Here is a 13,809-nt window from a genome sequence, read left to right as displayed (position 1 = left end):
AGGTTCTTCCTTTTCCCATTGAACACCGTAGTAAGGTGGTCCATCTCCCAATGGCCACCTATGGAAGGGGCCCTTTCCCCATAGGCACGTATACAGGGTGCTATCCTCCTTCTGACCCCCAATGTAAGGTGCTTCCTTTTCCCATTGAACGCCATTGTAAGGTGGTCCTTCTCCCAATTGCCACCTATGGAAGGGGCCCTTTTCCACTAGGCACTAATATGAGAAGGTCTTCTCTCTCTGACTACCAATGTAAGGTGGATCCCTTTTTCCATTGAACACAATTGTACGATGGTCCCTCGCCCAATAGCCACCAATAGAAGCGTCCCTTTTCCACTAGGCACAAATATAGGGGGCTATCCTCCTTTTGACCCCCAAAGTAAGGTGCTTCCTTTTCCTATTGAACACCATTGTAAGACGGTCCTTCTCCCAATGGCCACCTATAAAAGGGTCCCATTCCCTGGGCACTAATATAGGATGGTCTTCCCTCTCTGACCCCTAATGTAAGGTGCTTCCTTTTCCTATTGAACACCATTGTAAGATGGTCCTTCTCCCAATGGCCACCTATAGAAGGGTCCCTTTTCCACTGGGTACTAATATAGGATGGTCTTCCCTCTCTGACCCCCAATATAAGGTGTTTCCTTTTTCTATTGAACACCTTTGTAAGATGGTCCTTCTCCCAATGATCAAAAATGAAAGGTGCTCTTTTCCACTAGGCACACATATAGGGTGCTACCATTGTTCCGTGGTATTGGATCAGCAATAGCCTCTTTCTGACCCCCAATGTAAGGTGCTTCCTTTTCCTATTGAACACCATTGTAAGATGGTCCTTCTCCAAAGGCCACCAATGGAAGGGGCCCTTTTCCACTAGACACAAATATAGGGTGCTATCCTTTTTTATGATCCCCAATGTAAGGTGTTTCCATTTCCCATTAAATACCATTCTGAACTGTGGATATAGGAATTTAAGAAAAGGTTCCCTGAAGACCTGAAAGTTATTGCAACAGCTTCCCCCATGGTATCAAGAAACACCACCTTCTGACCCCCAATGTAAGGTGCTTCCTTTTCCTATTGAACACCGTTGTTCAACACTTTTGGTCCCAGCTATTTGTTCCTAAAATTAATGTTCTTTTCTCAACCTTCTGGTTGACCTCCAGCTCCCGGTGCCTTACAGAAACATCATGCTGAGAAAGCTATGCATTCTTATGGGCTCCCCGTCCCACAGTCCAAAGCTACTCACACTTACCTGCATAATATAACAGAGCTTAGAAATGCAGAATGTGCAAATTAAATTGGGTTTGTACGAAGACATGAAGATTTGATTTTTGAATATTGTAAGATTCATGAGAAGGGACCAACAACAATTCATAAAAGAGACTGTGACAACATCAATCAATTATATTGACATTCCATTTAATAAATGAAAAATCATTGTATTACAATGTCACAATACAGATCATTCCCAACATACAATACAGGCCAGCCATTCGCAGCCAGTGTTCCATGAAGCTCCCCCAGACGTTTCCAGAGGTTACTTGAGCTGTGGCTGCTCTGCTTTCTTTGATTGGAATTTTTTCAATGAATTTATTTAAGCACAGATTTCCTGAGACCTGAACATTATTCAATGCTGCCAATAAGATACAAATGTTGAGAAAGTATAAAAACAGTTACTGTTTGTTTTTTTTTAGAAAAAATGTGAAAAGGACAAGGATGGGGTTTAAAAGAATCCTAGACACAAAGACGAATGGATGCCCACAAACATTTAGTCTATTGCAGTTAGAAGGGCATGCATACCAATTTCTGCTTTGTGTGAACTAAACCAATCTGTAGCTCTTGGAGACTCCAGTAGTAGAAATTTTTTTTGCAGTGGTCAGTCTTTTCCCCCTTCCTAAAGCGCCAAAAACGGAAAGCGCAAAAATGAAAACTGGATGAAACTGACACTCTTGTAAGGATCTTCTCTTTACTAGGATCCCCAAAAAAGCCAATGAGTAAATCAGCCTATTGGTGCACAAGATGTATTGTGTTTTAGGTGAACTTTTACTTTTTCTGGGATCTCTATAATGTAAAAGTGTTGACCCACCCAAGATTACGTCTGTTGGTCTTCTCAGTGATAATGATAACACCTTGACAAATTGTCATTTTGACTTTGTTTTTGTTTTTTTATTTTGAAAATTTCTTCTTTTAGACCAATGTTTCTCAACCAGGGTTCTGTGAAACCCAAGAATTTTTTATTTTAATCAGAGGTCGCATCTTGTGACTGAGTTATCACTGACACCAAGTGATGTAAAGGTGGCAGCCTGTGCAATGGCAAGCAATGCTGGAGGCACTCTTCCCAATGACCACTAAGACAATGTATAGTAATTATAGTAAGGGTTCCCTGAAGACCTGATAGTTATTTCAAGGGTTTCCCACAGGGAACACAGTCAAAAGAGCTGCCACCTTTTTATAGACTGCAACTGAACACCAGGGCTGCCCAGGCGTAGGTTGGCCAAGCAATGCTTAGGTTTTACCCATTATTGGTGCTGCCAATTGTGATCTATTAGTACTGATCACTTGCTTTACCCAAGCACTCACAAAGACTTTGAAGATCTTTAATGATGGGGTCTGTTGAGCCTCAACATTTTACAACCACCAGAAGGTCCAATCAGAAAACCATATGGGATAACACAGCTCATTGCCTATGTTTCAGCCACCAACAATGTAGGAAGATGTTGGTCCCAATCATTGCTGTCCAGATCTGTACTATTGTTCAGTAATGAAAATTGTTTTGAATAATTTAATAAATTATATAATATAAATTATAATTTATTAAAACTGGGAATAATCCTGCTTCAGTTTATCCCCTGTGAGGGTACTTAAGGTAGAGGAGAAGTCACTTTAAGTCAGGAGGATTGTAATAAATGTGCATAAAGTGCTAGAATCTCAACTAACAGGGCATCTTCATAATGCTTAAACCCCCAAATACTTCCATAAAGAAATGAACTGATATGGGTTCTTAGTAGATGATTTGTCCCAGGTCACTGGTCCATGTGGACCTCCTCTGATGCCTGCACCATCCTGATGTACTGCCAGGAGCATTGCACCTGTCAGATTTATTGGGGTGAAGCCATATTGGACATACATATTTTTCTGATGGTAGCAAGAATGGTTCGTGTCTGCTCAGATGACGGATCTGTTGTGGGAATCTTCACACAGATCTGCAGAATCAGAAGAAAAATCAGAAGAAAAAAAAGTAAACATTACATTTGCAGAAACCAGTCTTTGTTTATACACAGATAAATATTCTTCAGATTCCTTCTAGTGCTGCAGTCTTCCCAGTTGATCAACATTTGAGTATTACTAACAAATCTAAAATGTGTGTACTGTGTGTAAGTATACAGCTCTTGGGCTATGTAATACTGCGGCCATGTCAGTAAAAACGCTCCCAGAAGCTGCAGCTGAAGAAATTTTATAGGTCTGGTGATAATGAAGTAGTAAAATTTGGTTCCCTGTACAGGAACAAGGTATAGGAAAAAAATGGTGCTGGGCATGCTTCAAAGCGACAGAGAATGCTTTGCTGATACAGTTCTTTTAAAATCTACCTGGAATGGAGCTTAAATGGAGAAAGTTAGTTATAAATATTCTTTCCTGAAGTTTCCACAGGAGTTTACTTCATCATAAATAAATAAAGTTTGTGCTAAAAACAACTAATGTTCTCCCCAGATCGTTTTAGCGGGGCGCACTACCCAGCACTTTTCAGTGACAATACAGAGACCACCACCCACCTACAGCTTCTTACCACCAGGTTTGAAAAATGTTCGGGCTTGAACACTAAACTACATATGAATATAACTTTTTTTATGATCTTCAATGTTTGTGGTATTTTACAAATTAACCAAGTTGTATATGTCGAGCCTAACTGGCTTTCTCTTATTATATAGGAGACATCATGTGCTGAGGAGATAAAAAAAGAAACGTATCCATACCTTCTCCATGTACTGACAAGAAATGCCTTTTACTTTATATATATATATATATATATATATACATATGTATGTATCTAAATTTGGTTTATACACGAGTATATATGGTATACCCAGCCAAGTCATTTCTATAGGAGACACAATGGGCCTGATTTATGCAAGCTCTCCAAGACTGGAGAAGATAGATTTAAAAAGATAGACTCAAAAGAGAGCAGGGGTAAGCCAGCAAACATGGAATGGCTTTCTTAAAAAACATTTGCTGTCAGATGAAAAATCCTGAACCAGATCTATTCAGAGTTTGCTGGATAACCCAAGTTTTCCCACAATAGTCTGTCTTCTCCAGAGAGCTTTTTCTAAATCAGGCTAAATGTGCTCACAAATCAAAAACATAAACCATCTCTTCTACATACTAACATATTATGGCTCTTAGAGCTCTTCCTTATATATAAAAAAACATTGGTTTATACATGAGTATATATGGTATATCAAGTCTAAGTCACACAATGAACCTGACTCCCCAAGGCTGGAGAGGATACACTTTCATCAGCAAACCTGGAATAGATCTGGTCCAGGACTGAAAACATTTGCTACCAAATACAAATGATTTTTTGGAAATCCATTCCAGGTTTGCTGGATCACCCAGCTTCTCTGATGAAAGTGTATTCTCTCCAGCCTTGGAGAGCTTTAAAAAAATCAGTCCCAATGTACTCACAAAATGAATGAAAAACATACACCATCCATACCTCCTCCACGTACTGACAAGTGATGGCTCTTATAGCCTTCATGTTTGTGGAGTTCATCATCAGAGTCACAGCCTGGCCCTTCCGGATCTTCACTACTCCTTTAAACACTTGTTGGTTGTTATAGCAGGTGGCCATGGTGGCAATAGCCATCATCTAAACACACAAAGACAGCCAACATTTATTGCTGAGTATTCTAGCAATACACGAATAACTGTAGAAATTGAACCCCAAAAAGACAGCCAAAAACAGTTTAATATATATATATTAAAATTGTATTATTTTCCAAAAGAATTCCAATTCTACTTTTGTGTTCCAGGTGCCCCCTTCATTCAGTGGACCCAGCAGTGTTCTCCCCAGAAATTATTTTCAGCCGGGTGGGGGGAAACTGAAGCCAGGTGGTAAAATAAGTGAGCGGGCTAGACACAGCAAATTTAGTGCTCCTAGTTATTAATGCCATAGGTAACCTCTATTATTGTGTCAATGTTTTACCTACGCTGTGTTCCAACTTTCTAATGCCTGGCTTGTTAGAATGTACAATTTTTCCATTTTTTTGTATTATGCCCCAACAGTCCAGTGCTGTGTATTTTAACCCAACTGCCTAGTGTTCCATGGTGTTATAGTGTAATCCCTTGTAGTAGTGTTATAGTGTGTGTAACAAGTTAGGCTTAGTTCACATTAGCAGTAAAAAACTGGGTCAGTCTGAGTGACTGCTAGGCACCTGGGATTGGTAACATGTGGGGATTTATGAGCTTTTTCAGGCCTAGCAGTTTTTCAGGCCTAGCAGTGGTTCCTGGGGAGAGGTAAGTGAAGGGTAAAAGCAGAAATGCAACTTTACTGCCAATGTGAATTCAGCCTAACTTGGGTAACACAAACCTGGGTATACCTGGGTAACACAAAATGTTTGTGAAAAAAAAATTCACTTGATCTGTCCACAAACTGAGCCCATCGAGTCCCACTCTTGCTCAGTTCCCTCTTCTTTCCAATGCTCATGGTTCCATCCAGTGATGATCTCATTGGGCATGTGTCAGATTGAGCACAATGTGGGCATGCACACAAGCCCCCTGGAACATGTGACAAATACCCCAGGAGGTTGCGTATTTACCCTGCAGTCTTTACCACCATGGCAGTAAAGATGAAAGTGAGGGGTCCTTCCCAAAAAATTTAAAAAAAAAACACATTTTTCTATTATAAAAAAGAGGACAGTCACACTTTAAATAAATATATATGTTAAAATGTTGTGTTGCTTTAGGAGCATTGTGCATGTGATAGCAGATGGGGCAGTACAGCCAGTGTCCCCCTCTCATCACTGCCCATAAACTTCCTGTGACATTTATCCACCCGCAGTGTGATAGCTGTGTGTGTAATGTCTGCTTGTCATATTCTGCAGCCTAACAACTCACCGTGTTCAATCTTTCAGATCTCCTCAACTGTTGGTTGTAAGGCCTTGAACGTTTTAGGGTACACAGGGGATATGGGGATCACAAGTTTAAAAACTTGTGGAAATTGAACATTTGGGTTGCTGTTTTATAACAAAGGGCACCTAGGAGCCCAAAACTGAAAATGCAAATTAGGGACCCCGTGGCCACTTATACAGCAGGAAACATTGGGGTGGGGCCCCCTAAATATTTTTCCTACCTTTCACAAAACTATAATTGTATTACTGAGCCACCTTTTCTGCTTCTGTTCTTTGAACCCCAATTTATCTGGAATAGGGAGAGGCAGGAAACTGAAAATGTAGGTACAAGTGAGGAACAGATGTATAAAGCCCCCTAAAATTTCATTAGCATGGCATCAATAGAACATAACAAACCTCTGCCCATCAAACTGTCAGCTTCCCTACCTTGAACCCTAATTTCTCTAAAACAGGGAGGTGCAGGCAAACAAAAATTTAGGTGCAAGTGTGGGACACTTGTGGCTAACACCCCCCAAACTTCCATCTCTATGGCATCATTACATAAACTCTGCCCATCAAATTACACTGGCCTGTTACATATGACTTTACCCTACCAGTACCTGAACCCCAATTTTATTGTTATGGGCAGAGTTTTTTATGTCCTAATGATGTCATAGTGATAAAAATTTTAGGGGGTGTTAGCCACAGACGTTCCCCACACACTTTCAGTTTCCTTCAGCTACCCATTACAGAGAAATTGGTGTTCAAGTGTTGGAAGTGGGCAGTATTGTGTAACAGGGCAGTGCGTTTGCCATAGTAATTACATTTTAGTGTGTGGGGGTAGCCAAATGTGTCCCCCCACTGCACCTACATTTTCAGCTTTGTACACCCCACCATTCTAGGGAAATTGAGGTTCAAAGAAGTGAAGCAGACAGGGAAACGGTTATAGATATATAGTATGACGGTTATAGATTTGTGACAAGTAGGTATTAATTTAGGGGCCCCATACCAATGCTTCTAGCTATGTAAGTGGCCCCAGGTCCCCAATTTGCATTTTTAATTAAGGACTCCTAGGCACACTCACTTTTAATACTGCAACCTCAATGTTGTATTTTCACAAGATTTTACAATTCTGATCCCCATATCATGAATATTGTAAAAGCTGAGGTGCTGATATTGTGAAAGGTGCTATGAGTGTTCCCTGTGCAACCTGAAAATTTCAAGATATTATGACATACGAGATGGGGGAGGACCAGTCTGTGTCCCCGATCTCATCATAGCTTATCTCCTCTGGCCCGGCTCAGCCGAGAACAAACAGAGCAGCCTCTCCATTGTCAGTTCAGACCTGCTGTTAAGAGCCGGGTGGAAGAGGCACAGCAGCTGGGCAGTCTGCCCCCCATAAACGGGCTGGGGAGAACTATGCCAAGATGCTTGACCACAGTGGATCAGGGTGGTCAGGAACCGTGGTTTGTAGGCATAAGTAGATGTATTAAAGTGAAAGTGGTTACAAGCATGGGTAAAGGACATGTTCACATTCAACCCCAACTTCAGGTTGGGCAAACATGGAAAACATCCTCTTTCCCTTGAAACATCTATCTGCCACCATTAAAAAAAAAAAAAAAAAATACATAAAATTCATAGCAAGGTTTCCTCATTTCATCCCACAAAGGTGGCCCTAATTTTTGCAGAACAGTCCATATAATGAACTGTGTGGTTCCTGCAAACCTGAGTCCTTGATATCGTTGGCTTACAGTAAGTGGGTTGAATGAAGATGGATGTTATTTAACCCTGAGGAGGTTTTAAATATTTCTATTTGCCTCCCCTTGTTCATTCATTGGAAGAAAATCCATTTTTATTGACTACAAAACGACTTAACTCTACCATTTACCGTCTTATATGGTCACACCAGTTGGTGAACGTACCAGGGGTATTGCAGCAAAGTTGAAGATGTTCTGATTCCTCAGTCGGGAAAGGTACAGCAAGACATCGGGCACATGTTGCAGGATGTTGGTGATGAGCTCATTCAGACACTGCAAGGCTGGAACAATGTTTGCCGGCTTGGTAAAGTCAGACAAGTTCTTCCCATATTTACCCCATACCTGGTACAGGCAGAGTGATAGACATCTGCTGATTATATTACTATTTCTAACTTATTCCATCATAATAGGCTGATTGTAACACACAAGATAGCACAGGGAATAAAGGCATTGGTAAGTGTGCTGGCCGAACCCATTATTATCAGTATCCATACCCACTGAAGGGACAGAGGTCAGCCATCACTGAACTTGCAAGCTGCAGCCACTGTGGAGTAATTCATCATGACAAAGACTTTGAAGGGGGGTTTCATCCTGTGTCCTGCCAAAAACCAACCACCCCTTTCCCCAAAATTCAATGACAGTTATGTGCCTGCAACACACATTGACACACATGCTGTATATCAAACATAAACCTACTTAAGTGATGGAACATTTAACCATTCAGCTTATTTTCAACACTGTGCTTCCTCTTGCTGTTACCCTCAGTTTTCATTCTGCTGGCTCGTGAGGCACAGGCTCCTCTATCTAGGCTGCCGGACATGATTCCTTTTGGTTCCCAGGCCCCCTCTTCCTACCATATTCCCAGGGGGTAAATCCTGCAGATGCAACAAACCAATGTGGATCGTGGACTGCGGGTGGTCCCTGAGAAAATTTAGGTAGTCCTCAGAAAAATTACCTGGCCAGTGCACCCCCAGCGGGGTCCTTCTCCTGACCCCACTGATCATGTCCCTCATAGTCACAGCCCTGCGCTAATGTCCCCCCAGGTTGTTTAGGAAGCAGGTCTGAGCCTGCAGTGGGAGAGTGGAAGTGTATTCCTCTTTGAGCGACACTTGGCTCCGCGCACATGCACAGGAGTTAAAATTATGAATGTAGTGGTCCGTGAGGTCCGAAAGGTTGGCGACCACTGCTTTAAAAGATGTAAGGTTCTTCTCACTTGCCACAACAATGATTGCAGGGGTGACAGTACCAATGCTGCCCCGCAGGTCACAGCAGGCATAGGATAACCCTTGGCATTCATAAGTGCCAACCTTATGACAGTTATAGTCATGGGAGGCATCCAATGTATTGTTTCTGGGTCCATTGATTTGTAGCTAGGTGAACCTCACTCCTAAGTCTTCAACAAGCTCTGCTTTGATACTCATTTATAGGATGAGCATATATCATATATCTTCCTGTAGAACTATAAACATCGGGCACCACATTCTCTCCTCCATGTGCCAGCCCTGCTGCTTTTATCTACAGATGGATAGACCTGGGCAGATGTTTGTACTTGCCTCCCTTGGCCAAAGCTCTATGCCGTTCATCTGGTCTTCCAGGTAATCACGGATGCTGTTGGACTTCTGCATGAACAAGCCTACAGAGTTGGAGAGTCGGGTGTCTTCTTCTACAATGGGCTCCTCCAGGCCGGAGACAGAGAACAGAACCGACATTCCAATTATCAAGGTGCTGCCTGAATAGTGACAGTACTGAGAGGAATGGATGGGAAGGCAAATAAGAAAGTAAAAAAATTAGTATTCAAAAAATACAATTTTTACCAATATTTCATTTCAGTCATGGTAATGTAGATGAAATATAAATTTCATAATTGCCACTTTAGCCATCAGATGGAAAGTTCAAAGCTTGTTTTAGGCTGCCAGAGCCTCGACACCAAGCCCACATGGAGTCATCCTGTACACCACATGCCATGGAGATATTCTTTTTTTTACTCAGTTTAATATATTCTTTCTTTTTAAAATATAAAATAGAATATAATAAATACGTATCTCTCACCATGGGTGGTAAGTGATATCAACATACTCTTGTATAAGGTGCTTCTTCCTGGGAAAATTATCCTCGTTATGGGGTCACTAACTGCAGTGGTAATCTCACCAACCTATTCACATATCATATATATTCAAATATAAACAAATCCAAGGTATTTATTTTACCTGAAAATACAGGAAAACTACATTGACTCGAGTATAGGCTTGGGCATAAAATGCAGCCATCACTGCTAACATTCAAAGCAGTTATCAATGGAAATGCCAATATAATGAATGTGGCTAAATACATCCATGATGTGTTATTTTAAAAACATTTATTTTAAAGTGGCAAAAATTTAAATCACATGGACTTAGTCCCCTTTTTACTGGTAAATCTTGTGCTTTTTAGCTGGTTATGATGTATCACTCCTAAATGGTTGTTTAACATTATCATTACCCACCAGCAGATATCAGTAATGTAAAGTGTGTAACAAACTCTAAAATTGTCTCAAAGTTAGTTATGCACTTCACATGAAGACACAGTGCCATCTACTGATGTGACCTGAGTATACACCAAGATTCTTTTGCTTTTTTGAGGAAAAAAAGTGTTATACTTGAGAATATATGATATACTATATTTACTTTTACTTTAGCTGCTCACCTGTTACTCTTTAAATAAATGCAATCTTTAAATTGGCTGGAAGTTTTACAATAAAAATCAAATTACACATAATAGAAGGGGACTCTTCTTGAAAGCAGGGAACTATTCTGTAAAATACAGCTGAAGGCTTATTAAGTTTCATGGCAGAGCCAGAGGCTGTATAAAGTCCAAGGTTGTATCACAAATAGGCAGTGTTGAGATTGGCTGGTTAGGAAAGGTTTTGCTTAAGACAAAGATCTGAATGAATATGTCATCAACACTTGTACCTCACCTAGTCTAAGATAAAGGCCCTGATTTATTAACGTTCTCCAAGGCTGGAGAGAATACACTTTCACCAGTGAAGCTGGGTGATCCAGCAAACCTGGCATGGATCTGGTCCAGAATTGAAAACATTTGCTAACAAATAGCTAATGACCTAAAGCAAATCCATTCCAGGTTTTCTGTTTCACCCAGCTTCACTGATGAAAGTGTATTCTCTCCAGCCTTGGAGAACTTTATTAAATCAGGGCCAAAGTCTCAGTCTTTACGCAACCCTTAGTGCATGGAATTTTAAATTGCCCAATGTGAGCGCATCTTACTGTGTGTACGATGGAGGGAGTTAAACCCATTGATGATGAATGTGGAAAAAGCAAGCAAATATTGTAAATATTTCATTTACTTTGCATGTAAATTCTCACCTCTTCCCAGTCTTGTACAGACTCTATTTTCTTGACCAGGTACCATGTCATTCCCAGCCCTGATTGGTGAACAAAGTTGGCAATCACTTCCTGGTAGACCAAAGGTAAGTTGCGAAATTCCTGAGAGATCTGAGAACAGGTAGAGAGCAAAGCTGTAAAATGCCATGTGTGAAAAAATGATTATTATTATTATGTCCTTATAATAAAGAATAAATGTTCTCACACACATTTGGGGAAACACCATGATCATGGGGTACATTGGCTGCTTGTAGATGGTTTGACTCTAGGAAAAGTGTCTCTTACCCTAAATTCTTGTAGTTAAGGAGCTGCCTTATATTTTGTACCACACAGTTAAATAATGAAAGTTTACAGTTTACTAAGATAATTAAGTGGATAGGCAAATATTTATGACATATTTATTTTGTATTTGGTAGGTGATTGTATGAAGTTGCAATACTGCTCAAGGTGAAATGGAAGCCAATGAAGAGAACTACAAAGAGAGATGGCAGAAGAGGAGTGGTAGGAACGATGGATGAATCTGGCTGCAGCATTCATAATAGATTGTAGAGGAGAGAGTCGGGTTAACGGAATACCAGAGAGGTTACAGTAGTCCAGACAAGATATGATAGTAGTGTGTACAACGAGTATCGTGGTCTCTGGGGACAGGTAGGGGCAGATTTTGGAGATGTTGCGTAGGTGAAAGTGAAAGGACCTTGAAATGTTCTGAATATAAAAGGTAAATGAGAGGGCAGAATCAAAGGTCACACCAAGATAACCTTGTAACAACCTTGTTCATGAAGAGGCCCTTCTATATCGACCAACTGACAATCTTCGTAGGAAGGGTCCCTCTCCTCTTAAAAGGGTTTTTTTCCAAAGTACAGGAAAATAGCCATCAACATCAACAAGGAGAAATTTCACCACTACACTCAAAGATAAATAGTAAGACATATACTATGCTATATTGGTGTACTGAATAGTCAAATAATTATGCTTTGAAATTTAAAATAATACAATGGCTTTGGTGTAACAATTTCCACATAGTAGAGACACATTTAATTCAGCTTCACTCACTGTTGGGAAATCCTCGAGCACTTGGCGATGTTTATTCTTGCTCTCTGTATACCTCCACTCAGGCTGGTACAAAATGTTGTGGATGTTTTTAAGGATGGGAATCTTGGTCTCCAGACTGATGGTCATGTCATCCTCTACAGTGTCCACAGCTCGCAGAACCAGATAGAAGATACAGCATGCGTGACTATGGAGCACAGACAGAAGACCTTAATGAGGATATATTACATTGTCTGCAAACCAATGCGATCCACTTTACAGTGATGCCCACTCTTTGCTACTACTACCTATGTTGTAGTAGTCTATGTAGTCCAAGCTTTGAGAGTTAAAAACAGAAGTTGCACTCACCGCAGGTCACTGTCCAGGGCCTGAATGACAATTGCAACACTTCTGCCGGTTTCATTTAGATATTTGTAGCAGGTCTGAAGGCTCTCACTCATGGAGTCCTGTTAGGGAAAGGAGTTAGTATAGAACCATCACATGGATGCATACGTTATTCTGTACAACTTGCACAGCTTAAGGCGTTAATGAGTATAGTAAGCGCTCATCTCCCCTACATAGTAAGAAGTCATCTCCCCTACATAGTAAGAGGACATCTCTCCTACATAGAAAGAGGTCATCTCCCCTACATAGTAAGAGGTCATCTCCCCTACATAGTAAGAGTTCATCTCCCCTACATAGTAAGAGGTCATCTCCCCTACATAGTAAGAGGTCATCTTCCCTACATAGTAAGAGGTCATCTCCCCTACATAGTAAGAGGTCATCTCCCCTACATAGTAAGAGGTCATCTCCCCTACATAGTAAGCGGTCATCTCTCCTACATAGTAAGAGGTCATCTCCCCTACATAGTAAGCGGTCATCTCTCCTACATAGTTAGAGTTCATCTCCCCTACATAGTAAGAGGTTATCTCCCTTCATTGTAAGAGGTCATCTCTCATACATAGTAAGAGGTCATCTCCCCTACATAGTAAGCGGTCATCTCCCCTACATAGTAAGCGGTCATCTCCCCTACATAGTAAGAGGTCATCTCCCCTACATAGTAAGAGGTAATCTCCCCTACATAGTAAGAGGTCATCTCCCCTACATAGAAAAAGGTCATCTCCCATTCATAGAAGAAGGTCATCTCCCCTACAAAGTAAGAGGTAAATTCCCTTACATAGAAATAGGTTATCTTCCCTATTTAGAAAAATGTCATCTCCTCTTATAGTAAATTGGTCATCTCCCCTTCATAGTAAGAGGTCATCTCTCCTACATAGTAAGAGGTCATCTCCCCCTACATAGTAAGAGGTCATCTCCCCTACATAGTAAGAGGTCATCTCCCCCTACATAGTAAGAGGTCATCTCCCCTACATAGTAAGCGGTCATCTCTCCTACATAGTAAGAGTTCATCTCCCCTACATAGTAAGAAGTCAACTCCCTTCATAGTAAGAGGTCATCTCTCCTACATAGAGGTCATCTCCCCTACATAGTAAGAGGTCATCTCCCCTACATAGTAAGAGGTCATCTCCCCTACATAGTAAGAGGTCATCT

The 13,809-nt window shown here is 40.9% G+C and overlaps 1 protein-coding gene across 1 annotated transcript in view; it reads right to left on the bottom strand.

Moving 5' to 3' along the window:
- Positions 1-1,393: 1,393 nt before the first annotated feature.
- LOC140329963 (squalene synthase-like) overlaps positions 1,394-13,809 on the bottom strand; it is a 17,117-nt gene continuing 4,701 nt past the window's right edge. The window contains exons 2-8 of the mRNA XM_072410349.1: positions 12,628-12,725; positions 12,283-12,466; positions 11,212-11,340; positions 9,406-9,597; positions 8,018-8,194; positions 4,703-4,855; positions 1,394-3,194 (exon numbers count right to left, since the gene is read on the bottom strand). Of these exons, the coding sequence (XP_072266450.1) occupies positions 3,090-3,194; positions 4,703-4,855; positions 8,018-8,194; positions 9,406-9,597; positions 11,212-11,340; positions 12,283-12,466; positions 12,628-12,725 (1,038 nt within the window). The 3' untranslated portion in view covers positions 1,394-3,089. The remainder of the gene's footprint in view (positions 3,195-4,702; positions 4,856-8,017; positions 8,195-9,405; positions 9,598-11,211; positions 11,341-12,282; positions 12,467-12,627; positions 12,726-13,809) is intronic.

Source organism: Pyxicephalus adspersus, chromosome 4, assembly GCF_032062135.1.
Source record: "Pyxicephalus adspersus chromosome 4, UCB_Pads_2.0, whole genome shotgun sequence".
NCBI classification, from domain to species: domain Eukaryota; kingdom Metazoa; phylum Chordata; class Amphibia; order Anura; family Pyxicephalidae; genus Pyxicephalus; species Pyxicephalus adspersus.
The sequence above is the reverse complement of the archived record's forward strand: the minus strand, read 5'-3'. Positions and strand labels throughout refer to the sequence as shown.